This window comes from Protopterus annectens, chromosome 4.part1 (assembly GCF_019279795.1).
Source record: "Protopterus annectens isolate FY-2018-M chromosome 4.part1, PAN1.0, whole genome shotgun sequence".
NCBI lineage: Eukaryota > Metazoa > Chordata > Ceratodontiformes > Protopteridae > Protopterus > Protopterus annectens.
The window spans coordinates 684,832,593-684,858,658 of NC_056734.1; the positions used below are offsets into that span (position 1 = coordinate 684,832,593).

A 26,066-nucleotide genomic window follows, 5' to 3' on the forward strand; every position below is an offset into this window, starting at 1 on the left:
CACACCGACTCTGAGTCTGGAATTCATCGGTGCTCATCTGAATACAGTCAGGCAAATAGCTTCTCTTCCTCTATCTCAATTAGACATCATACAACTGCAGGTCAATAAGATAGTTTAGAATTCTTTCCTTCCGGGCCAGACCTATACTTCAAGCCTTGGTTTGCATGGCAGAAGCAAGCACTCTTGCTCTGCTGGGCAGTTTCCACATGGAAATCCTTTAATGGACCCTGGCCAGTCAGTGGTTAATTCTTCGACATACATTATTCAAGCCAGTCAGAATCACTCAAGCATGTGGGAATTATTTTCTGCGGTAGATCCACTCCAGTCAGCTACAGGAAGGTCCCTTTGTTCTCCCTCAGCCCAAGGCTACAATGACCATGAGCGCCTGGTGGAGTCTCAGCTCTCGTGGAGGGGAGATTTTTTGGGAAGGACAGTCCAAGGCAGTTGGTCACTGTAAAAGGTTAAGATGCAGATCAATGTCCTGGACATGAGAGCTGTCCTCCTAGCACTGAAAGCCTTTTCATAATATTCTCCCAGTTCGGACTGTTGTGATTCAGAAGGACAATATGTCAGTCAGTAGTCTGGTCTTACCCTCTTTGTTGAGAAACTATGAGAGTTTGAAAGTGGGTGATCTCATCCTATCACCTTCTAATAACAGTGCACATTCCAGGGAAATCCAGCATGATTGCAGTCAAGCTAAGCAGGTCTGTACTGATTCCTCACGAGTTGTCTCTTATTGTCAACATGGGGAGAAGAATTTTCTGTCAATGGGGCCAACCATGCTGCACTCTTTTTACTTTGCTCCTCAACAACAAATGCAGCATGTTCTTTGCCCTGACCCCCCCACACCCCCACCCCACCAGGAGAGTCACAGAGAGATGCTATACTTCATGCTTGGCCCCTTGGTCTCCTTTATTTTTGCTCTCCATTACCTGTCATTCCCAAATTTCACCTGCAATGCAAAAACTTTACTGTTGGAAGGCTTGTTTGCTGAGAAGCTAAGGATTTTATTAAACTTGTGATACTTTTGGGCATGTGGCCTTTTTCATTCATCATTGACTATACTTGCTTGATCTTAAAATAACAAACCTGACAAAGTTAAAAAAAAATACTGGTTATATCTAGAAATGCTTTTCTAGTCTGTCTTTTAAGTGTCATAATTCATTACATGCTCCGTCAACCAAAATATGTAGTTTATCAAAAATATCTGAGGAAGAAAATTATTTTTCACATTTTGTGTAAGTTTTCAAACATTTTGGATTTTATTTATAGAAAACAGAAACTTAGAAGGGGTAATTCCTATGGACAGAACAATTCGAAAATACTTCTGATGTTGTTCAAGCTTACCATTCTATTCCCAAGGCTGTAATACTTCATTTGTATTACAAAAGAGAAGTTTGCCGTAAATGACATGTCTCAATTTTCAGCTTTAAGGTCCTCAGTTAAACTTTCAGGAGGAATCCAAGTGTAAGTACATGTAACTACAGTGGTCATAGCTGCCCTTGTATTTGCACAAACTGCATCATATATGAACCTTAATATTAGAAAACCCATGGACTTAACATTTTTATCCTTTGCCAGCAACTTTTCTTTAACTTTAGTACTTGGTAAGTTAACTGCACTCTCCAAAATTTGTCCCAAGGTAATTTTGAAGATACTGCGTATGAGCTAAATGAGTTATCTGCCTTACTACTTTACTTCTGTAGTAAAGGATGTAATACCTGTAGGAATGGAAATTGTAATGGGTGTTTCAGAAGTTGGAAGAGTTTTTAAGACTTCATTCTGTAACTTCAAGTTACAATAAAGGTAAGGTTTGGCCTTTTCATACTTCTAAAAGTCTGCTGGACTGTGGGCTTGTGGCTAAGAGTTTGGATTATTAATCTCAAGTTTTTGTTTCATACATCTTAAAGTGTAGAATAAAGAGGGAACTCTTAACTATGGATTATTGGCCCTTCAGCACTTTGGACAATCTTAAGGGGAAGAAATTTCTGATGCAGGACATTCAGAACTCTTTTCAGGTTAAATCAGTAGTCTAATTCAGTGGTGCACAACCTTTTTGTGGGGAGGGCCAGTACATGAATTCTTAATGCATCTGTGGGCCACCTCAAAACATAGTAAGTCGTTACACATTAACAATAGGTACAGGTGACTGGCATTTTTACTCAAGACAGCAGTCATGAAATTGCCTGTTTTCTGCATCAACTTTGCTCTGGCTTGCAGCCATGGCTTATTACAAACTTTTGCAGAAAGTTACTACTGTTTTCAGACTATAAGTTATAAACAAGAAAGAATAATTACTTCTGCGACTAAAATTACAGGTGTGCGAAACTGCATTCAGTTAGGTAAGTAAGCATGTGCTGGAAAGTTTGCATGACTGGAGTAAGGCGTAATATTTTTTCACTTTTTTAAAATTTTTTGGTTACTCTTTGGGGGCTAGATGGCATTGCGTGGAGGGCTGGACCACTGGTCTAATTAAACTTTGGGAGGAAGGGGGCTGGAGCCTTAAGTTTGTGAGTATGTAAGCCTCAAGATCAGATTCTGTGTCATGTGGAAAGAGATGCTGAAATTTAAAATGTACATTCATCTTCGTCGGATGAAAGAGGATGAAGACTGCTGCCGCTTTCTGAGTTGTAAAGGGCCTGTGCATACAGTCATTAATAAAGGTTGATATGTATGAATTCTCACGTTTAATCACCATACAGTACACCAAGGAAATCTGAGCATATGTCAAGCTACATTTTAGCTAACCTTTAGTAGGCAATCTCAGATGATGGGGATATCAGTAGAGACCTGTTTTGACAATGCAGAGAGATAGCCCTGGGTAGGTACAGAACCTCACACTTTCACACATAGATCTGTAGCCCAGGCTATTGCATGTTCAATGCTTTCCATTTATTATCATTATTATTATTATTATTATTATTATTATTATTATTATTATTATGTCTACTTGTCTGTTTCTGCTGTGCTGTTATGTTTATTAACTGTTTGCTTACACTGTCTTGCTGTTCACAACTTAATTTTTAAGTTTGCTGTTAGTTTAAATAGCGTCATACAGAGCACTAAAAATACTTTCTCCAATATTTTATACTTTTACCCATTTGTTGCCATATGGTTTGTTTTATAATGTCTCAGTTTGAATAAGGGAAACTGTGTTCTTTATATCTACCTGGTTAGTAAAATCCGTGTAGAATTTTCCTTATGCTTGATTTACTCTGATAGTTAACCAGTTAGGACCTGTTAAATAAATGAGGATAATTTAATTGTATTTGTGTGGCTTACTTATGCATTTTTTTAAATATTGCCAAATGATGGTGAAATTATTTTATGCTAATAATACTACTCAAAGTTTTTTTTTTTTTTTTTTTTTTTTTTTAAAGTCAGTGTATTCTTTTTTGATGTGATTGTTGTGCTTTTCTTTATGATTTTCTGTGTTTTTTTGCCGTCTATTGCCGCACACAGCTCCCCCCACACACACGTGCTGTTATAAAGTTAAGTATAGGCCACTATCAAACTGCTTCTAATGCTTTATAGTTGTGTTTTCATTTGTTGTTGGATTTTTTTATACGTTATATTGTAATCTCACAGTTTGCATGGAAGATGGGGCATTTCTTTTCATCTACCTGGTCATTTAATCCTACATATGTTTCTGGTCATGCATCATTTTCACTGATAGTTACCAGAGAGACACCATTACAAAATTAGAAATATTTTTTTGTATTTGACTGCTTTGCTTATGTTTTTAAGTACCTATATTTCCTTAACCTCACTGCACATAAAGAGTTAGTTAGCTGTGTTGGCTGGACCACAGCAGATGAGCTATACTCTTGCAGCGATGACCACCAAGTACTGAAGTGGAACCTGTTGGTAAATGAAACAGTTCAAGTTGTGAAACTTCCTGAAGACACTTATCCTACTGACCTACACTGTTTCCCTAAGACAGCCACTGGAAAGAAGCAAGTCCAGGCTGAAATTTTTGTTCTAACTGGCAGTGATGGTAGGTGATTTTCTAAATATATGTGATTTACTTAACAGACATCTTATACAATATTCCTTTAGCATACATATACATCCATACAAATATTTAAAGTATGGGCATTAATACCCTTCTAGCATGCCAGTATACCAAAACAGTTGTTCACATAACTGTCCAAGCTGTTTTTAAAAATATCTAAACAAGTGCTTGCTTTAATGTAATTTGGTAGTCTTTTCCATGCATCAGCAAGTCTGTCAGAGAACCATTTAGTACACTTCTCATTCCTATAGAATCTTCTACTTAGGTTGTCTGATGATTCTCTACTACTTTTTGATAACCACAAACATTTCCAGAGGTAGTTGTCTGTAAATTCCCTGTACACCTGAATTAGATCTCTTAAATAGCTGTAATAGACACTATACAAGTTCATATATTTTAGTCTTTTTTTTTAGTAATTTAAATTTTCACATCCATAGATGCTTTTGGTGTATTTCTGCTGCACTCTTTCCAGTTTACTCATGCTTATTTTCTTATAAGGTTCCCATGTTGTAATTCCATAGTCAAGTTTGGGTCTGATGTAATTAACAAACAATGACTTGATCATTTCTGATTTCCTACACTTTATAAATCTTTTTGTACAACCTATACATCTATAACTATCATTAACCAAGTGGTTGATTTGATTAGAAAAACTCTCAGCTGGATCTACCCGTATACCCAAGTCCTTAAATGAATCCATAGTTTCAATCACTGTGTGTTGTATTAAATATTCACCTTTCAATTTATGTCCCCCAAATCTCATATGCTTAGTTTTTGATGTAGTTATCAGTATATTATTCTCCTGTGCCCATATGGTCAATTTAGTCAAGTTCTTTTACAGACATGCCCTATCTTTAACATATGTAATAAGTTTTCCCAACTTCAGTTATTCTGCATACAGACTGTAGAACACCTCAGATGAAAAAGATATGTCTGAAAGATACAATTTAAACAAGTAACGGCCTAGGACAGAGCCCTGTGGGACAACCTTACTGTAACCAAGAATTTCACCTGTCCACTTTCTGTATCGTTTGTGCCAGATCCCATTTGTAAGCCATGCAGCTATCTTATCAAGAGTAAATTGATACCTGGTTGTACTAATTTTTTGATCAGTGTTTTGTATATGACCCTACGAAATGCTGAAGTTAAATCTATATAATTACATCAAAGCACACTTTTTCATTGATAGCTATTATATTGTTATAGAACATCATGTTACAGATGGCAGTAGATCTATTTTCAGCCAGTGCATGCTGATATATGGTTTCAAGTCCCTACCTTTCCAATTCTGACAACTTGTACAGTATATTAACTTCTCCATTATTTTCCCTATCTTGAAAGTAGACTTAAGGGTCTGTAGGACTCTGGGTTTGTCCTACTCCCCTTTCCCTTAAAGACTGGTTTAATAAGCGCATGTCTACAATCTTGAGGAATCTCCCAATATTTATACAACCTAGAAAATAATAGATATAATGGTACCATAAGTTTTTGCTGAGGTTTTTTTTAAGTCATTAATACTAATTCTGTCTCCTCCCATTGCTTTGTTTGGATCCAGTTTGCATAGTTCTTTTTCAATACAATGTGTTTTTATTCCAGTATCTGAGGTTACCTGGATGTCACTAGAACACTTTGTCATCCCCCTTTGTGAAGCCAAACTGTTTTGCTTAATATTTTGTAAATATATCTGTAATCTGTTGTGTCTGAGAATAAACGGTGGAATCTACACGCAGTTTATCAAACTGAGCATCTTTACTCCTTCCACATCCCATCTATCTTATATATGTAATGGTTTCCTGTTATGCTCACTATCATTATATAAATATTCTTCATATATTTCTTAATCTTGTCTCACACTATGTTTAATTTCTTTGTAAAGTTTTTTTCAGTTTTCTAAGTAGTAGTTTAACCTATTTTCCATGTCTTATATTTTTTGTCTCGCCTTAATCGGGTATCTTGATCTTATGGAGTTATATACCCCTGACATTGTATGTCCAGATTCTGATGTTAAATATGTTTTTGATTTTTAGCAGTCAAACAATTTTTTTTCAAAACTTTCCACATTCCTTCTGCAGTTTTTCCACTGAACGCATCACATCAGGGGTGTTAAAATTTGACATGAAGTAACACAAACAATGTCTACAATGTTCCTTTCCCTGGTAGTTTTTTTTTTACATTCTGAAGCAATTGCTGTTCCTGAATTCCTGAACGTACATTGTGAATAATTCCTTTACTAATGTTCTTGAGTCAATATTATTCCAGTCTGTTTCTGGTAAATTTAAGTCCTGACCACTATTATTCTTCCCTCCTTTGTTTCTTGTAAGAAATATATGAATTCTTCTAGGTCATCAGCACTTGACTTTGGTGGTCTGTACACTCCAGCAATTGTTACGTGTTCCAGGGTTGTCTTTATTTTCACAGTTACAGAATCTGTAGTATTGGTGTTAACACTGAACATGTATTAATCACAGGTCTCATAACTATCTTTAATCCCTATCATAACACCTCCACCAGATTTTTTGTCAATGTCTGTTACAGTAAAAACATTTATACACTGGCAGAGCTAGTTTCCAGTCATTGTTCTTTAACCATGTTTCATAAACAATAACAACATAAATTTTGTGGGAACGTAGCAAATTTCCAGTAAAAAATCTTTATTATTAATGTTCCTAACATTAAGAACCATCAGATATGCATCAAATGTTGCTGTCTGGGAACTGTTACATTTTTAACCTGGCAAAAATCCTGCCTTGTATTTGTCAAATATTGCAAAATATCTGCTGCAAAAATTTTCATCCCTGATCTTGACAAATGCACACCATCCTCTCTGAACACAGGTGTGCACAAAATTAGGCTCAGTTGCTCCACACATTTCCATTTTTTTTAAACAGGACATTTTTTCTTGTAGATATTTAGCCAAAAAAACTTTTCATTAATGGTGTCCTGTCTCTCCTTTCTGTATATGATTTGTGAAATATATGTCCCAACACCAGTACAAGCTGTACTATCTAGGACTGCTGTAAGTTCCCTGATAAGAGTCCTTGTGAATGTGATCATTTATACCAACATGAATAATAACAGATCTGTACTTCCTTACATTAACGTTTTTTTTAAGGCTTGTCTCACATCATTTACTTTTACTTCTGGCAAGCATAACACTATTCAGTGTTCATTATCTTATCTGCAAATGTAAGTATCTGTTCCTCTGCTAACTTAATCTGCATTTACAAGAATATCTTTTCTGACCAGATCTGAAGAATCTTCAACTTCTAATTCAGTAATTTCTGTTCTATCATTTGTTACAAAGGAACAATCTTCATCATCATTAGTCTTATTAATTCCACTATTTTCACTGTGTATTACATTTAGCCCGCGGTGGTGGTGCTGCGGTAGCGTTGTCGCCTCACAGTAAGACACTGTCCAGTTCGATTCTCAGCTAGAGCATCTTTTGCGTGGAGACATGCGTGAATGGGCGTACCTTCATTGGAGGTTGTGCGTCAGGGCTGGTAACTCGGCAAGTAAAAATCAACTACCAATCATTAGCAGACCGGAGTTCCGCTGTGGCGACCCCTAACCGGGAAAAGCCAAAAGACACAACAACAACATCTTTTCATATAGTCACTTCATCCTTGGAGAAGAAAGAATGCTCAGTACCAGGCTCATATTGGCCTGGGACACAGTCCGAGAGCTCCATCATGTCTCTCTTCATATAGTCCAAGGATGTACGTCTCAGATCATTTACACTTACATGGACTATAAGTGAGTCATACTGGTACTTGTGGTTCAGTGACCTGAGTGCATGCGTGATCTGGTGTATTCTGGCCCCTGATGGGCAACTCACTGGGACTGTCTTCTTACTCAGCTTGGTGAGTGGGGCATGTTTGTGTCTCATAATAGAGTTTGATATGGCCAAAGTATTGGGTTATGTGATGGTTTGCCTTATGGGCTTAGAAATTTAGACGCCATAAGATGTTGCTGTATGTGTCATAGAAGTTGTTTTGATAAGAGTGTTTTTGAGGTTGCTGAGAATAGTTATTGTAAGTGAAATATCTAAGAGGCCTTTGGGGATTAGGAAGATTACATTTAAGATCCTCAGCATGTATGGATCTATGTGTCTGGTCCATACTATGTGTTGTGGGTGTAGTGTGTGCATGTGTGTGTTTGCACTTCTGACAATCTGTTAGGTATTATAAGTGGTTGTATGTGAGAACCTTGTGTCTAGTAACTGCATCTGTAGCACACCATTTCATTTTGCTTCAAGAATTACGGAGTTGTCAGTAAACATGAGACAATTGCCATATTGCCTCAATATGCCAATGTCCACCAAACAGGCTGCAGAGATGTTAGGAAATTGCTAAATTACTGGATGAACTTTCTATAATAGTTGTAGCTTTTACCAAGGATGTTACCTGTGGTAACATGCTTTTTGCTGCACAGGTCTGATTATCTTGCTCTATATATAGTGCAATAGACTTGGGTAAGAATTTCCAGCATTTACCAGTTTTAAAAATACAGCACTACATTCCACTGTGCAGCGAGTAGACAGACAAAAGTAGAAAATGCATTTTTTTCTGTTTCTACATCATGGTGGTATAAGCAGGTCAGACATCTGAGATGCTAACATGAAGTGGGATGTATTAAGGTAGACAACATTCTTAAATGTCATGTAGTGAAGCAGCTAGTTGCATTGAAGAAAGTGTGTGGCAAGAAGCTGGTGATTTGTTTTGAATAATTTGACTTTTCATAATGAGGTGGACTCTTAACTTTATTTTGTTTCTCATTTAACTGAGGGGTGTAGCTTGACTGGAGTTAGCTGCAGACTGATATTAGCCCCTGGAAGATCTTCCTAAGAAGCTGAATTTCCTAATGGTGCACCATTGCAGTCTCACATAATATACAGGGGAAAGCCTATTTTTGAAATATTGCAGTTTTTATCCAATTCATTTTGTTTTTCTGTTTTGCTGCCTCAGCTGAATCCTTAACCCAGTTTGTTGTTTGACTTCATCTGTTTCCCAGGCTATGATCTTTCACATTAAGTACAAATTTTCATTTTACCATATTTAACAGAACAATGTGGAATTGTTGGTTACTGTTTTAAAGTAGTTGCTCGTGTGGTGTTCTGAGAAATTATTTTATCATCCGTTACATTTAAAATTATATCTTAAAAGATCATTGTTCTCACATAGACGCACACACACACACACACACACACACACACACACACACACACACACACACACACACACACACACACACACACACACACACAGGGGAATCACTCACAGAAGACACCGATTTCAGTGCAGGGGAAGGGTCTTTTAGATCACTGAGGGCATTTTGTTTGGAGACCTCTTAGAGATTCTTTGCCACAAAGGTGATTGGTCTCCCCAGACCCTTTCCCAGGAGGAATCAGTGTTCTTGGAAGCCTTTGGATCTGGACCATCTACGTCTAGGGTTACTCCATCTACAGATTGACCTTTTCTTCCACAGGGCATGGAAGAAACCAGACTCCATGAACTGATCACCAAATGCCTGGACAAGATTTTGAGCTTCCCCTCTGACAGACACCACTGGACCAAGACAATCCCTGTAAATGCCATGATTGCTGCGGTAGCAATTAAAAAAGGAGCTGGCTGAACAGAGCTCCACTGTCCATTCCCCTAACAAGGGAGTCTTGGGGGTTGAACAGATTTGGGAAATGAGTGTATGCTTCAACAACCTTTGCCTTACATTCACTGAATTATTTGGAACATTTCACTAGGTTACAGAGGGACTTAGTTAAGGAACTCTCTAACTCTTCCCCATGTCCACAGAGGAACAGAAGTCTTTTTCCTCATGATTGGCCACCCCGTAATCCATTACTAATGCATCCGTGAGATTAATCTCACACGCAGCTGCAGGTTCCTCATGGGTGGATGGTTAAGGTGTAGCCATTAGGAGACATGCCAGGATGCAGTTGTGAGATTTTGTGGAGCCCTTCAAGGCATCATTCATCAACACTCCTTTTGATGGATCTTCTTTGTTTGGGCTAACAGAGACACTTCCCTGCAGTGTGAGAAAGTCATCCAAAGAGGATCCAGAATTTACTCAGGGTTCTTCGTATTGCCAAGGAAAACAGGAGAACTGAGACCCATTTTGTATCTCGATTAGCTGAATGAGTTTGTAAACAATTCCATATTCTGGATGGTCACACTTCAATCCTTTCTACCTCTCCTACAAAAGGATGACTGGATATACTGAATTAATCTTCAAGATGCGTACTATCACATCAAAATGAACAGGCGCTCTTAAAGATACCTACACTTCTGGCTGGGAGCCAGTCATTGCCATTTTAGAGGCCCGACTTTCAGTCTCATCACAGCCCCCTGGGTGTTCACCAAATGCATGGCAGTGGTCGCAGCTCATCTAAGACTGCTCAGATTCAGACTGTTTCCTTACTTAGATGACTGACTCCTTACTGCACTGACCAGATATCTTTTGCAAACAGCCAAGGACTACTTGCTCCAACTATCAGTATGGCCAAGTCACTACTTCAACCATTTCAAGTCTTGGAGTTTATAGGGACTTGTCTAGATACAGTCAAGTGTCTAACCATTCTGCCTCGAAACAGAGTTCGTACTTTAAAGTCATATGTCAGACAGATTCTTTCTTGTCCTTTTCCCCGAGCAAAAATGATACTCCGATCCCTAGGGTCGATGGCTGCCGCAGTAATTCTAATTCCCACTGCTCGTCTTCATATGAGATTTCTTCAATGGACTTTAGCAGTGCAATCGTCCCTTCATTGACATCCTTTGTCATCTGATAAAATTATCTCATTTTTGCAGAAAATCCCTCCTGTGGTGGATACACTTCAAAGAGATTTTTTTCAAGGGTGTCCATTTATCCTTCCTCCCCCAAATGCCATGTTGACCATGGACATCTCCCAGTTGGGGAGGGGGCATTAGTTGTGATGGACCATTCAAGGCACGTGGTCCCCAGAAGAGACCAATTTGCATATAAATGTCCTGGAGATGAGAGCGGTGTTTCAAGTGCTGTAGGCCCTTCAGAGCTGTCTTCTACTAGGAACTGTTGCTGTTCAAACGGACATGTCAGTGGTCTGGTACATCAACAAACAAGAGTGAACCAGATCCTATCAGCTGTGTCAAAAAGCAATGACAGTTTGGCAGTGGGTGATCTCTTCTATCTGCTTTATTGTAGCTTGCACATATCAGGGGAGTCCAACATCTTATTGGACAAAATACCACATGAAGAAACCTGAGCCAGTATAATCCACAAAACACAAACTACTCCTGGAAGGCACTAGCTGTCGAGGCGCTAGAGTGTTTCATTAAACTCTTGTTTTCTGGATTATACTGGCTCAGGTTTCTTCATGTGGTATTTGGAGCATTTTTCTTCATCAGTTGTTTTGTTTGATCTTGGTGGACAAGCTTAGCAGGACTATACTGATGCCTCACGAATGGTGTCTCAGTCAGTCAGTGGCAAATATGATCTTCCACAAATGGGTTTGGTGTGCTGCGATATGTTCACCTCTCCCCTCAAAACTAAATGCAGCAGGTTTTTCTTCTGTAATTCCCCCTCAGAGGCATTCACTGAGAGATGATCTAGTCCATGTTTGGCCCTGTGGTCTCATTTATACTTTCCCTCCCCTGCCTCTAATACCCATGTTTCTTCAGAAACCGCTCTGGTTGAAGAGCAAAATAATCTTCATTGCCCCCTACTGGCCTTGGCAAGTGTGGCTTCCCTTCCTGTGGTCTCTCCAAGTATGTCCTCCTTGGACACTGGATTCCCAGTCCAGACCTCTTGCCACACTTGTCAGGAATGATTCATCTGGATATTGCAGGCCTCAAGTTAACCGCATGGTTTCTGTAATTCCAGTGATGGCTAGACATTCCAGGCTTTCCTCCCAGTTCATAGAATTCTTGTTTCATCTCATACATTTTCAACTAGGTATAAGAGCAAAAACAAATAATGCCACTGTGGAAATGATAGGTACCAGTGGAAACCAGCAATAAAGACATAGAACAATTCAAGGAAATCCACACGACCACCAAGGCAGATATAATATAAATCCATAAAGTTTAATAAATGGTTAATGCTTTCATGCTCATCTAAGCACTTCTTCAGACCATAAAACTACAATAAAACAATGTCATTAAATACTTCTTTCAATATTAAAACACCTATCACATAGTGCCATCAATTAAAATCACTATTACAGCCTCCGCCCCTTCAAAAAGGTTTTAAAGGGACTGGGCCATTCAGCCCAGGATGTGCATCACTGTGTAACCTTATGATCCAATTAGTTTCTTTGTTCAAGAGTGTTATTAGAATCACCTAATCTCATATTAGTTGCTATCTGTTCTAACACTGTAAATTTAAAAGTGTGAGTATTGTCTGTGTTCATTACATGTGTGGCCAGAGCATTCCTAGAATCGAACTTCCTAATGGCTAGTAAATGTTCACGCATCCTGTCTCTCTTAGTTTTCCCAACATAGAAACTATTCCAGGATTGACAGACTGCCAAATAAACCATAAAAGTAATATTACAATTGGTTTTAAAGTGTATAGAGTATTCAAGACGAGTAATAGGATGTATAAAGCTAGATTGTGAATCTATGTATGCACAATAATTGCAATTTCCACATGTTGAAGTAAAACCAGTTTCAACTTGTATGTGTGTTTCTAGTGCATCATAACATAATAAGCGTTTAAGATTACGTTTATTTTTAAAGGTAAATCTTGGCCGTGGCCCTACAACTTTGCTAATCTTTTCTTCTAATAATAAGACTGACCAATTTCTCTTAATAATGTCACACAATAATCCATGATCCTTAAAGGTTGTGCTGTAGTATGTCTTAACTGAGTGACCTTTTATATGAGAACACAATGACACCACGGACTGGAGTTAGGAAGAATAAACAACAATATCAGGTTAGTTTCTTAATGCATTGTACTAGTGATCATGGATTATCACCATCTCCACCATCAAAGTTCAGTTAGCAGCCATCTCTAATTACCACATCAGAGATCATGCTTCTCCTTTAGCTTCATCTAGGTTATGTAAAGCATTTCTTAAAGGTACCTTTTTACTTAGATCTACAATTAGGGATCCCACTCCAGCTTGGGATCTGACTTTGGTATTACAGACTTTGGTGTATCCACCTTTTGAACCTTCAGCTAAAGTAGACCTTAAGTTTCTGTTTTGGAAAGTGGTCCTTTTGGTGTCTATAACTTCAGGAAGACAAGTATCTGAACTCCAAGCACTCTCTTCGAAATCACAGTATTTGATTTTTCACAAAGATAGGATTACCTTATGCACTATCTTCTTTTTTACCAAAAGTTGCCTCTGAAACAATCATCATTCAAGTGATCAATTTTACCAGGGAACCCACTTGTTATGACTGGCAGATGCTATCAGTTTCGGACATACACATTTATGGGGGTACAAAACTGTACTTTTTCTTTCCCAAGTTTGACAATAAAGGAGAATATACCCTTCATCTTTTAGACTTACATAGGCAACTTTGCTTTTACCTTCACAGGACTAAGGAATTTAGGAAAACTGATCAATTGTTTGTTTCCCTTTCTAGTGATAAGATGGGAAACCAGTCTCCAAAACTACTCTAGCCAAATGGATAACAGATTGTATTTCCTACGTTTATTCCTTGAGAGGCCTAACCTTGCCAATACAACCAAAAGCTCACTCAGCTAGGTTAATAGCTACATCAGCTGCCTTTTGAGCAAGAGCCTCCATTGATGACATTTGCACAGCTGCCACATGGTCTAATGCTCATACTTTTATTTCTTATTACAAATTGGATATTGTCTCCAGAAAGAGAAGCTGCATTCGGTTCTGCAGTTCTCCGGAACATCCTTCCATAAGGGCCACCCAGGGTTACTGTAACTGGGGACTCTATCCCATTCATTGAGGAATGAATGAAATTGACAACATCAGATATAAAAGTTATCTACTCACCATCTGCGGTGGCGGTGCTGCAGTGGCGTTGTCGCCTCACAGTAAGATGTTGTCCTGTTCGATTCTCAGCTAAAGCGTCTTCTGTGTGGAGACATGCATGAATGGACGTACCTTCGTTGAAGGTTGTGCGTCAGGCCTGGCAAGTTGGTACGTAAAAATCTACTGCCAATCATTAACGGACCGGAGTTCCGCTATGGCGACCCCTAACCGGGAAAAGCCGAAAGATACAACAACATAACTAAGCATCTGTGTTGTCCATTTTTATTCTTCCTCAACTTTCCTCCCACCTTTCCCCTGTTCATGTCTTTGGGAAAGACCTAACAGAATTGTTGATAGGAACCATAGTTGCTGTTTGAGCTCCTGATCTTTTAACTGTCACTGTTCTGTCATATTTAGTTTGATACCTTGTAATGATGATATATAATAGCAGTAAACCCATTCTCAGCTAACACAGTAGTCAGGGGCATTATTGGTAAGGAAGGAGCTCAAGTGTCGGATCCTAGAATCTAAAGAAAGTGGCCAAGTCAGATCTGAACCCATTCGTTGTGGAAGAATGAAAACGGACAGTGCAGAAGCATAGTTATGTTGAGTACAAAACTTTTATTTTTATTTGTTATTAAAAATGTTAGCACTCAGTGATTTAAATCCATGCTCAACCACTTATAGTTGATACTGCATGAACTTAGACCCATCCAAGCCTTCAGCTCCACACACATTGGGTTCTTAATCCAGGCTTGTGAAAGGTTATGATTAGATCTGCAGTCAAAACTCAAGTTTGCTGTATTTTTCTGGAAATGGATTCCAAGAAATTCACATCCTCAAGAACACATCATTCATTTAGACTAGAGTCCCTATCATAATCCTCCATTCTCAAGCTGAATTTCTTGACATTTCTGTTCTGAACACATAAGTTGGTTATGATCAGAGACCCATTCATAATCCTCTGTTCTGTGTAGTCAGGAGAGTAATATTGAAATTGAAGTGGTGTTTGTTTGCCTTCTGTATCTGTTTCAGTAGTGAATTCCAGCCAAAAGCAGTACTACTTTCAAATGCTCCATCCTAATGTTTATTTTACCCATTTCCATGGTGATTGAGCTGGGGATGACAGGGGGTGCACCAAGGGAGGAAGCCAGTGGAGACCAGATGGCATTGGGGAAGGGGGGTGAGAGCATGGAAAAAAGGGTTTGCCATTCAAAGTGCCAGATACCCTTGCTGCATGTCTTATTTAAGATACTTGTTATAACTGTGAAGCTTGATGATGTAATTGCTACACTCCCTGCATCCTCAATGAGGAGTTGTATGTAGTTTGGTTTTATATACATATATATATATATATATATATATATATATATATTTCTTTATGAAGTGCTTGCCAGTTTTATTGTTAGATTTATTAAGATAATGTGACTGGACTAGATACTGGGAAATTTTAACAAACACATATCCCTGTCAGGTGCTCACATGACTTGAACTGAAGAATGACTCAACATCTCTGGTCTCAAGATGTATGTACACAGACAGACACACGCATGCATACACATTTACATACACATGCAAGTGTCTCATGTATTTTGTAGGTGCATTTATATGGTAAGCATGACAACAATATTGATTCTCATGGGGGAGAATTGGGCAGAATGAAAAATCCAACAGAGGAAGGAAGGGAAGAGAAGGTGAGTACATTTGTTGTGTTGTGATTTATTACTGCAGTTATGACCTCTTCTCAGACATGTTGCTCCAGTAAGTGTTTCTCGCATCTGTACAATCTGTCCTGGATCTAGATGGCTACTTTCTTGAGAAAGTGCTAAAGCCTTTAGTTTGACATTTGTAGTGCAGCATTCTGAATGCAGATCTCTGCTTTTTAATGGTAGTGACTGCTGTGATGAACTGTGATACTTTAAGAAAAAATATTTTTGCTGGATGTACTTCCAGGCATAATCTGCAAAAATCATATAATTTGTCTTCAAGTAAGTACTTTGCTGCTGCACTAGATGTTCATTGTGCATACAGCTGCAGTCATAACAGATGGGTTATCCTGCCATCAGGCGGGTCCTCGGTCAGCCGAATTCCAAAGTCTAGGTCCGGCGTCGGTTGTCGTCGCTTCTTCCCTGACGTCAGTGCATCAGGGGTATAAAAGAGGCAGCCGACGCCATTTTCTCCAGTCTTTCTTTCCGTGCGGTGCCCGAAGCAGAAGCAGTTCGCAAGTGCCGGTAGGCCAGCTCCTGCGATTTATGAAAGTATTTCAGCCGAAGTCTTCTTGAAAGCTAAGTACCCCATTGGGGAAACTTTTCTTGCCTCAGACCGATGTCAGACAAAGTTAATAATTGCATTTCATGTGGGAAGCAAATACCGCATAAACATTTCCACTCTTTCTGTATACCTTGCTTAGGCCCAGACCACAACGTCTTGGCCTGCCTTTTTTGTGCTAGATTCAATAAGCGCACTATTAAGCATCGGGCGGAGTTTGCCCTTCACTTTTTTGGCAAAAAATGTAATTATATTATGTTGTCGGATACTCCGACTCCAGTTTTGAGCAAAAAAACGCAAAGATAAGGACTGACATATGAGGTCCGCACCACCTACTGAAACCACGCTAAGGCCGACTACCGGTTTTCCGGTACTCAGCGAGGCACCTACGCAGCCCCTGAGTACCAATGACAATGCAGTGTCTTCAGTACCCGAGGTCGCAGGCTCCTCGGCCCCCATTCCTACTACAGATCCCGACGCCACTCCTGGTGGGGAAACTCAGAATTTAGACAGGCCTGCCATTTCTCAAGGGTCTTCGGGCCTTCCTCCTTCTCTGTTAAAGCCTTCACTAAATCTAAAGCAGCCATGAAAACCAAAAAACAGGTTCCTCAGACCCCCTCTCAAGGCACCATGCCTAAAAAACAGATGCTTAAAATGGCTGAGGATTTGATTACTCTTATCAGGGGTTCTCATCCCCCCCCCCTGACAAAAGGCCCAGATTAGAGGAAGACTACCCTTCCTCAGATCAAGCTTCTATTACCTCAGAACTATCTGAGGACCAGGATTATGCCTATTCTCCATTCGAAGACTCTGATGCAGAGGAGTCTATTCCCTTGGTCTCCCCCCTGAGGACTTCTCTTTTGGGGAAACCCTGCATACATTGAGGGAACACTTTCACTGGGAAGGCCAAGATTACTCAGATTCCAAGAAAAGGCTCAGGGAATTTCTTCTGCTCCCCCAACATAGGCCTCTGGCTATCCCTCCTGTTTTAGATATATTGGATGATGTGTACACAGAAGCCGTCCTTAATCCTGATTCTTTGCCTCCAGCTCCTGTTAAACCAGACAGGTATTACCGGGTTCCTGATTCTCACCAGTTCCTATATAAAAGCCATACTGCTGACCCAGAAACAATTTCACAGGGTCCCAAGGGAATTAAGGCCTCTACTGCTAAAAATCCATTACCTTCAGAGAGAGATTCCAGAGCTTTTGAAAGGTGGGGGAAAAAGGTGTACACCTCGGCCACTTTAACCATGAGGGCATTAAACTGTCAATTCCATATGTTAAAGTATCAACAGTTTTTGATATCTCAGCTGAAAAGCAAGATGACACAACCAGAACAACCAGATTTAAAAGAGTTGCAGGATTTGTTGCATGGTGCAGAGCAAGTGGGTAAACATACCTTGCAGTGTGGTTTTGATGCTTTAGAGGCCTCATGTAGAGCTGCTGTTACAGGGTCTGTTATACGTAGGCATGCTTGGCTCAAAGAGCAAACCTTACCAGATCATGTCAAAGCTAAATTATTAGATGCACCTCTTCAAAAAGATGTATTGTTTGGTGTTAAAGCTGAGGAGGTGCTAAAGAAACTGGAGGAAAAAGCTAAATCAATGCAAACAGTGAAAGATTTCCTGCAGGTACAGCCTCCACGTTTCAGCAGAAACTGGCCTTCAAACAATTGGTCCTTTCCAGCCACGGATAGACCTCAAAGGGGCAGATACAGGCGCCCAAGGGGCAGAGGGCAACCTCAAGGATCCTTCAGGGCCAGACAGTGGCAAGCACCGACCCCAAGAGGTGGAGAAGATAGATCACAGTCTTTTAGAAAACAGACACAATGACTTTCCCCTACACCTGCCAAGCAAAGCTTTAATGGCAGCACCTTTGGGTGGAAAATTGAAATTATTCTCAAAAAATTGGCGTATTGTTACAAAAGAAAAATGGATTCTGGACATTATAGACAGAGGCTACAGGATCCACTTTCACACCCTGCCAACAATGAGAGGCATGCCAAACCTGCCACAAAATCAAAGGGCAGAAGCACAAAAACAAGTTTCAGCTCTCGTAGACATGAAAGCAATTCAAGAGGTACCTGCAAAAGAACAAGGTCAAGGGTTTTATTCAAGACTATTCCTGGTACCGTGGAAAGACAAAGATTGGAGACCTATCTTAGACCTATCCATCCTAAACACATATCTACAGGTGCCAAAATTCAAGATGCTCACATTACAGCAGCTTCTTCCCATGCTGGGCAAGGAGTCTTGGCTGGTAACACTGGACCTCAAAGAGGCATACCTGCATGTCCCTATCAGACAATATTGCAGAAGATACCTCAGATTTCTTGCAGGTTCAACCCATTACCAATTCTCTGCATTGCTCTTTGGCTTATCTACTGTGCCCAGAGTGTTTACGAAATGCCTGGCATCAGTAATCGCCTTCTGCAGACTACAAGGGATACAAATCTACCCATATCTGGACGACTGCCTGATCCAAGCGGACAGCAAGGACATACTACTGCAGCACCTGGCGTTTGTAATAAAACTGTTGAACTTCCTGGGATACACAGTCAACAAAAAGAAATCAAAACTAATGCCCTCTCAACAAATAATTTTCCTGGGTGCCAGCTTGGATACAACCACCCAGATGGCCTACCTCACACCAGACAAGCAAGGGCAACTGTCTCAATACTTCAGAAAAATGGCAACTTACACCAGGCTAACTGCAAGGAAAATCCTGCAGGCTCTGGGATTCATGGCATCTTGCATCCTACTAATCCCATGTGCAAAGCTGCATATGAGGAAACTTCAATGGTACCTGAAAAACTTATGGTCTCAACACAGCCACAGCTTGGAAACAATTATCCCACTCATTCCATGCCTTCAAAAGGAATTTTTGTGGTGGATTCAAGCTTGCCAAAGAAACACAGGTCTTCCTTTCTGTGTACCTCAAGCAACTCAAATCATCACAACAGACGCCTCAGACTATGCCTGGGGAGCACACATGACAGATCAGTGCATTCAGGGAAAATGGACCCGAAAAGAGAAGCACCTCCACATCAACCAAAAGGAAATGCTAGCCGTGCAAAAGGCTATTATGACCTTCAATGACCTTCTGCATCCAGGCCAGCTATTGATAAGGACAGACAACACCACAGTGATGTGGTACATAAACAAACAGGGGGGAACTCATTCATACCCCCTGTGCAGACAAGCCATGACTCTATGGAACACAGCACTGGAATTGCAAATTCAACTGCAGGCACAATTCCTGCCAGGGAAGGAAAACACACTGGCAGACAATCTAAGCAGAAATATGACAGATCCACACGAATGGAAGTTGCATCCTCAACTTTTCACAAAGATGACTCAGGCATGGGGACAGCCAGACATGGATCTCTTTGCTACCCACAGAAATTGCCAGTTGAAAATATTTTGTTCAAGGACCTATCATCCACAGGCCTGGAAAGTGGACGCACTTTCCTTCAATTGGGCAACATTGGCAGTCTATGCCTTCCCGCCTCTTCCTCTGCTGCCCAAAATTCTATTAAAAGCCAGAGCAGAGAGGCTGAAAATTATTCTCATCGCTCCAGACTGGCCAAGACAACACTGATATCCACTCCTGAGGAGCCTGACACATTCCCCACCATGGATCCTACCTCTAGTCCCTCTTCTGTTGTCCCAGCACAACTACAAAACCCTTCACAGCCATCTCAAAACTCTAAATTTAGCTGCATGGAGAATTCCTTGATTTCCCAACAGTTTCTCCTCTCCAAGGAGGTGCAGGATGTCATCTTGGAGGCCAGAAGACCTTCTACTAGAAAGGCTTACTCCGCCAAATGGAAACGATTTTGTGCCTGGAATCTAGAAAAGGGACAGAATCCTTGGGTAATAAATATACCTCAAATTTTACAGTACCTAGCTGAGATGTTAAACAATGGACTTTCCTTCTCCTCCATCAAGATCCACGCTTCAGCCATTTCTGCACAATACAACACAGATCCTCCATTATTCTCCCACCCTCTCTTAAGGCAGTTCCTCAGAGGGGCAAAGAATTTAAAACCCCCAAGAAAACCACCAGTCCCTGCTTGGGACCTCAACTACGTATTGGAAAAGCTGACCCTTCCTCCCTTCGAGCCAGCTTCTTCAACAGAGTTACAGCACTTGTCATGGAAAACAGCCTTTCTTCTGGCTATCACCTCAGCACGCAGGGTTTCAGAGCTACAGGCCCTCATGGCTGTGCAACCATTCATCATTTTCCATCAGGACAGAGTTTCCTTACGAACCAATCCTACCTTTATGCCAAAGGTGGTATCCAGTGTAGCTTTGAATCAGACTATCCACTTACCTACCTTTTATCCTAATCCACAAAACAAAGGGGAAAGACTACTACATTCCTTGGACATTCACAGACAACTACGTTACTACTTGGATGGAACAAAGCCATTCAGGAAATCTGAGCAACTCTTTGTGTCCTATGCTGTAGGTGCTCAGGGAAAGGCTATTTCCAAACAGACAATTTCAAAATGGATAGCCCACTGCATACGCTTTTGTTACTCATTTCATGGAAAAACTGTGCCTGCATGCATCAGATCCCATTCCACCAGAGCCACAGCTACCTCTGCAGCCTTCCTCAGGGGGGTCCCTACCAAGGACATTTTGGAAGCAGCCACCTGAAGTTCAGTGCACACTTTCTCCAAGCACTATCACCTCCCAGTATACTCAAAATCTAGAGCGGGCTTTGCCACAGCAGTCCTGCAGGGCATCCTAGCCCCTCCTAGTTCCACTTAGTGCCTACCACCCTTACTTAGCTTTGGGATTCTACCCATCTGTTATGACTGCAGCTGTATGCACGATGAACATAGTTCAGTTTTGTACCTACCATAAATGTAGATGTTCGAGTGCTCATACAGCTGCAGTCCAGGTTTTCCCTCCCTCCAACCCCTCTTAGGACAGGCCTTATAACAAACACTTTTCATATAACCTTTTTGGGGTATTCTTTTATGTTGTATTTGCTTGCGACTACTGTTTTTGATTTATCAACACTGCATCTTTGCATAACATTATGTTTGCCTTCCTTCTGGGGGCACCTGACATCTGGGGCAAGAAAAACTGAAGAAAATGGCGTCGGCTGCCTCTTTTATACCCCTGACGCACTGACGTCAGGGAAGAAGCGACGACAACCGACGCCGGACCTACACTTTGGAATTCGGCCGACCGAGGACCCGCCTGACGGCAGGATAACCCATCTATTATGACTGCAGCTGTATGAGCACTCGAACATCTACATTTATGGTAGGTACAAAACTGTACTTTGTTGGTCAAATTGTCATGAATGCATTGTTTTTACAAACAAAAAAGAAAAGAAAAGCATTTTATGCACAGTAAACTTAACTGTAATAAGTTTCCATCGTTACTGTCACACATAAATAGATGTTTTCTTTGTAATGATACACCAACTTTACATAAGTTGTTCACTTCCTGCTTTCTGTTAAACTCACTCATCCTCCTCAACATTTTCTGCATGTATTATTCCCACAAATTCCATTTATTCCTGTAAAATATTCTTTCATTTTCTAAAACTTTAACTTCCGGTTATTTTACTCCCTTTCACTTGCTAGAACTTCCTTTATATTTTATATTTACATTTTGATTTCCATTTTATAGTAATTGCTTTTTTTGGCAGTCAGTAACATTAAACTTAGTAAGGCCTTACTGTGCCTAGGTGAGTCATATCCTATATCCCAACTCAGATTAATAATTTCCTTAGTTACAGCCACTTATTCTTCAAATGTTGTTTTGTAAAAATATTCTAAGGAATTTTTAAAATCTGCCAGTTCATTATGTGCCAAAAAACATGTCCCCAATTACATCTTTCTTCTCTATCACAGCTCCAGCATTTGCTATCTACCTGAGGGGAACATCCACTGAATTTCATTGGGGTATGCAAATAGCTGTGCATACACTTCCATGCAAAAAATTGTAAACCTTCAGGACTTAGTTGCTTATTTGAGAGCCTTAAGTTTCTTCCCATTGTTCCTTTGTAATTCACCTTTCCATTCCTTTTCCCAATCTTTACTAAGCACTTATGGTTGACACTTATAGTAATTACAAACTTGTTTTATATGCCATACTAATTATTCCTTTTTTTAACAGCGACTTCTGATCCAGACTCAAGTAAAACCTCTGTCAGAGCCGGTCTTTGATTTAGCACTCACCTATCCCCTTTTTCTTTGACTGTACAATGTGGTTAGTCCCTGGTAGCGAAGGCAACCTGTAACCTGCAGTTCAAATGTCTTCATAACCTTATTTCAGTGTAGTACCTTTTCTTCCTGAGTTATTTGCTCCAAGTACATTGGTTCCTTTGCTAGTTTCCTCCAGTAAATTGCAGACCCCTCTTGCCTATTTTCTTTATCGCAGCTTGCAAACATCCCTATTGATAGTCTCCTTCCCCATTCCTGTGCTGGCTTGGTTCTTAACAATACTTTCTGCTATTTATGAATGTAATGTTCTGTATGATTCTTATTTTTATGCAGGAGTACTTTTGAGCATGCCTGCTACTGGTATCAGCCAATGACATCATTTTTAATAAAGTTTAACATCAACTAATAAAGTAGAAATACATTTGTGCCATTTTGCTTGTAGTTAGAGCAAGCATTTCAATGTGGTCTGTGTACCAGTCTTTCATTTTTTCCTTTAAACAGAAGTCTTTTGTGCTGTGATGAGCCATTTCCTTCATTAAACAGTGAATGTTAAATCTTTGTTGTTAAGAAGTTGTAATGGTTTACTAACAAAAAGACATACTGCTTTTTAGGAAAGTTTCATCTTGTCTCCAAGACTGGGAGAGTTGAAAAAAGTGTTGAGGCCCATCGTGGTGCTTTACTGGCAGGAAGGTGGAACTATGAAGGAACAGCACTGGTTACAGGTGAGAATGAAAATGATGTTAGATGTAGAGAACAGCATAAAATATATTTTATTGATAAATGTAAGTATCTTGTTTTGTACCAGTTTTTGAGAAGTTTATTATGCTGCTGCTGTGCACTCACTGTTAATTTGTTCCATGTTGTATACCATGTTCTTTTTTGTCTGTTTCATTGCCATTTGTTGAGGATATGAAAGTATAGCTTAATGAGAGACAGCTCGCTTTACATGCATATTAATTTTTATGTGGATTGTGCAACTCCTTCTGTAATAAAGTATGAAAAGTGTCTCTGTTATATGAAATGCTGACAATTCAGCATTGTTTAAATTATGTGGTAAACCTGTTAGTCTTTTGGCATTTAGCCAGAAACTTGCTATATTTGTGTATTAGTATATTTTGTTTACTACTTTCTGGTTGTTTTACGTAGGCAAATGGTAAGCATTCATTACTTGGATCTGCGGTGGTCAAACTTTAAGATTAGCTTTCATGAAATGGAACATTCCATGAGATATCCATGATCAATTATGTCAACTGGTTGAAAGTTGTCATCCACTCATTTAGGAAAAACCTTGTATAAAATCTGAGTTCTTTATTTATGACAGTAACCTTCCAGCGTAGTATCTTTGAATCTTCATTCATTTACTGTATATCCCTTTTATTCACAGGATTATAGTATCTGTAAGACAGATCAGTCCAAGGACCACCTTGCACCCACACTCATGTGGCACTTCCTGCCTCCTGAAGGGCAAGACAGAATGGACCTGGGGGGGGGGTAGGAGAATTTGTGGCTACCCATGTAGTTATCAAGGTCCACCTTAAAGGTGGCTAGGGTTTCCCTCTGCTTATTTTGCATATATATATATATATATATATATATATATATATATATATATATATTTTTTTTTTTTTTTTTTGTTCAGAGACTATGCATTGGAAGTTTTTTCTAATATGCCACCATGCCCTGTCTGTTTGTTAGTGAAAATTTAAGTCCTTGGTACAGGTGTTTGTGCCATTGTTAGTTTTGTAAAAGTGTAGGAGACCAGTGATGACAGGTCCTTCATGGTTCTAAATATTAAACATGCATCATCACAAAGGAATCTGTAAGAAACAGAGCACAAGGATAAGGATTCAAGTCTGCTTTGGTAGCTAAGGATGTTCTTTATAATGATCACTGCTGCATAGCTTAAGTTATATGGGTTATATCCACTATAGGATGTAATAGCAGGACAGCTTTCAAAGCTTCAGGTCTCCTTCCACACGTCCAAACTGATAGCTAACTCATTGGGATCTTAATTTTGAATCCAAAATTGAGGGAGAAAGGATAATTCATATCTTGGATGTCCACAGATAATGCAGGTACTAGTTTGATGGAACAAGATCTTCCAGAACCCCCAATTAGTAGTTTTCTTGTTATGATAAAAAGAAGGGGCAACCTGGGTCAAAGCAGACTATTTCCAAATGGTTGTCTTGTGCTATTACATTTTGTTATTCCCACCACAACAAAACTGCTCCATGCAGGGTCAAGGCACACTCTACCAGGGTCTTGGTTTCATCAGTGGCTTTTTGGAAAAGGTTGAACCCTAGAAGTATTCTAGAAGCAGCAGCTTGGTCCTCTGTACATACTTTTACAAAGCACTACAAGCTAGATTTCATCTGCAGGTCTAGATTAGCCTTTTTCTATGGCCATTTTCCAGGACCCTTCTATTTCCTCCTCCCATTTGTTCTAAGCTATGATAATTTACCCCATGTACAGCAGTGATCAGCTTGAAAAACATAGTACAGCTGTATAAGTAAACTTACTGTATCAGTAGATTTCTGAATGGTCACTGCTGCAGTAGCTGCAGCCATCCTCTATTCCCTTGTTTTTGCAGTGTTTTTTCTATGTCAGGGTGTGGACATTTATTTTTTGTTCCTAATGCCCTCTCTGGCTCAGCCTACCTTTTTCGGTTGGCATGAAAGTTCTGAAGGGCTTAACATCCAAACCTGTCTTTTAGTTAGCCCAGCTCAAGGTGGTTAATGGTTTGGGCATATGGAAGATGCTCTAAAGCTTTTAAAGCTACCTGACTATTCTGTCCTATCTTGGATGTAGCAATGTAGCTTGGGCTAATGTAGCAGTGATCATTTTAACATCTACTGTTATAGTACGTTTACTTTTACGGCTGTACTGTCTCCGAGGCATATAATCGTTTTAGTTAGGAACATCTTGAGTCTTTCAAAATGATGTGTTGTTTTTAGACAGGTACATACTAAATTGGGGCATTGTACTCAGTTATTGATTTACTAAGGAATGAGTGGGATGATAACTTATTTTTAGGTAGATCAAATGTTTTTAGCTCCTAGCTGGAAGGCAGAGGAGAAGGATTTTCTAGCTACTTTAACAGCTTTTTTTTTAGTCTTTATGATCTGGATAGTCTCAGTAGACCAGAGCCCCTTTTCAGAAGGGACCCAAGATATATTCCTTCTGACTAGGGGAAATTTGGCCAGGACACCATGGATATTTCTCTACACTTTATGTAGGGCAAGAGGGTTGGGTTGCTGCCTTAGAAAAGATGACTGAAACAGCAGAATAGAATGGCTGATGGTGCTAAAACAGTAGATTCACATTGTGCTAAGGTGGCTTTGAGTGAAATGAAAACAGTAATGTTGGAGGAAGGAAGCATGGAGACTGAAACCATGCTTAGCTAGCAGTTTTATGGGGCAGTGTTGTAAAGAAGTGTGTGCAGAAGACTGCTGATTGTGAAAGTCCATTACTGGATATCAGCAGACCAGAAATTGATATAAAAGTACAGAAGAGTTTGAAGAGAAGTGGACAGACTGACAACAGAGGAAAATTCCAGGTTGTTTGGAGCAGAGAGAGGCAACTGTAGTGACTAGCAGAGTGAGTTGGATGCAAGGGCCTGCTTAAAAAGTCATGCACAAG

At 39.8% G+C, this 26,066-nt stretch overlaps 1 protein-coding gene across 4 annotated transcripts in view; it reads left to right on the forward strand.

The window, feature by feature from the left end:
• The window catches only part of IFT80 (intraflagellar transport 80), a 2,191,035-nt gene that overhangs the window by 317,522 nt on the left and 1,847,447 nt on the right, over positions 1–26,066 (forward strand). For all 4 annotated transcript variants that reach the window (XM_044070463.1, XM_044070465.1, XM_044070466.1 and 1 more), the window contains exons 3-4: positions 3,776–3,997; positions 23,039–23,149. In XM_044070463.1, the coding sequence (XP_043926398.1) occupies positions 3,776–3,997; positions 23,039–23,149 (333 nt within the window). The remainder of the gene's footprint in view (positions 1–3,775; positions 3,998–23,038; positions 23,150–26,066) is intronic.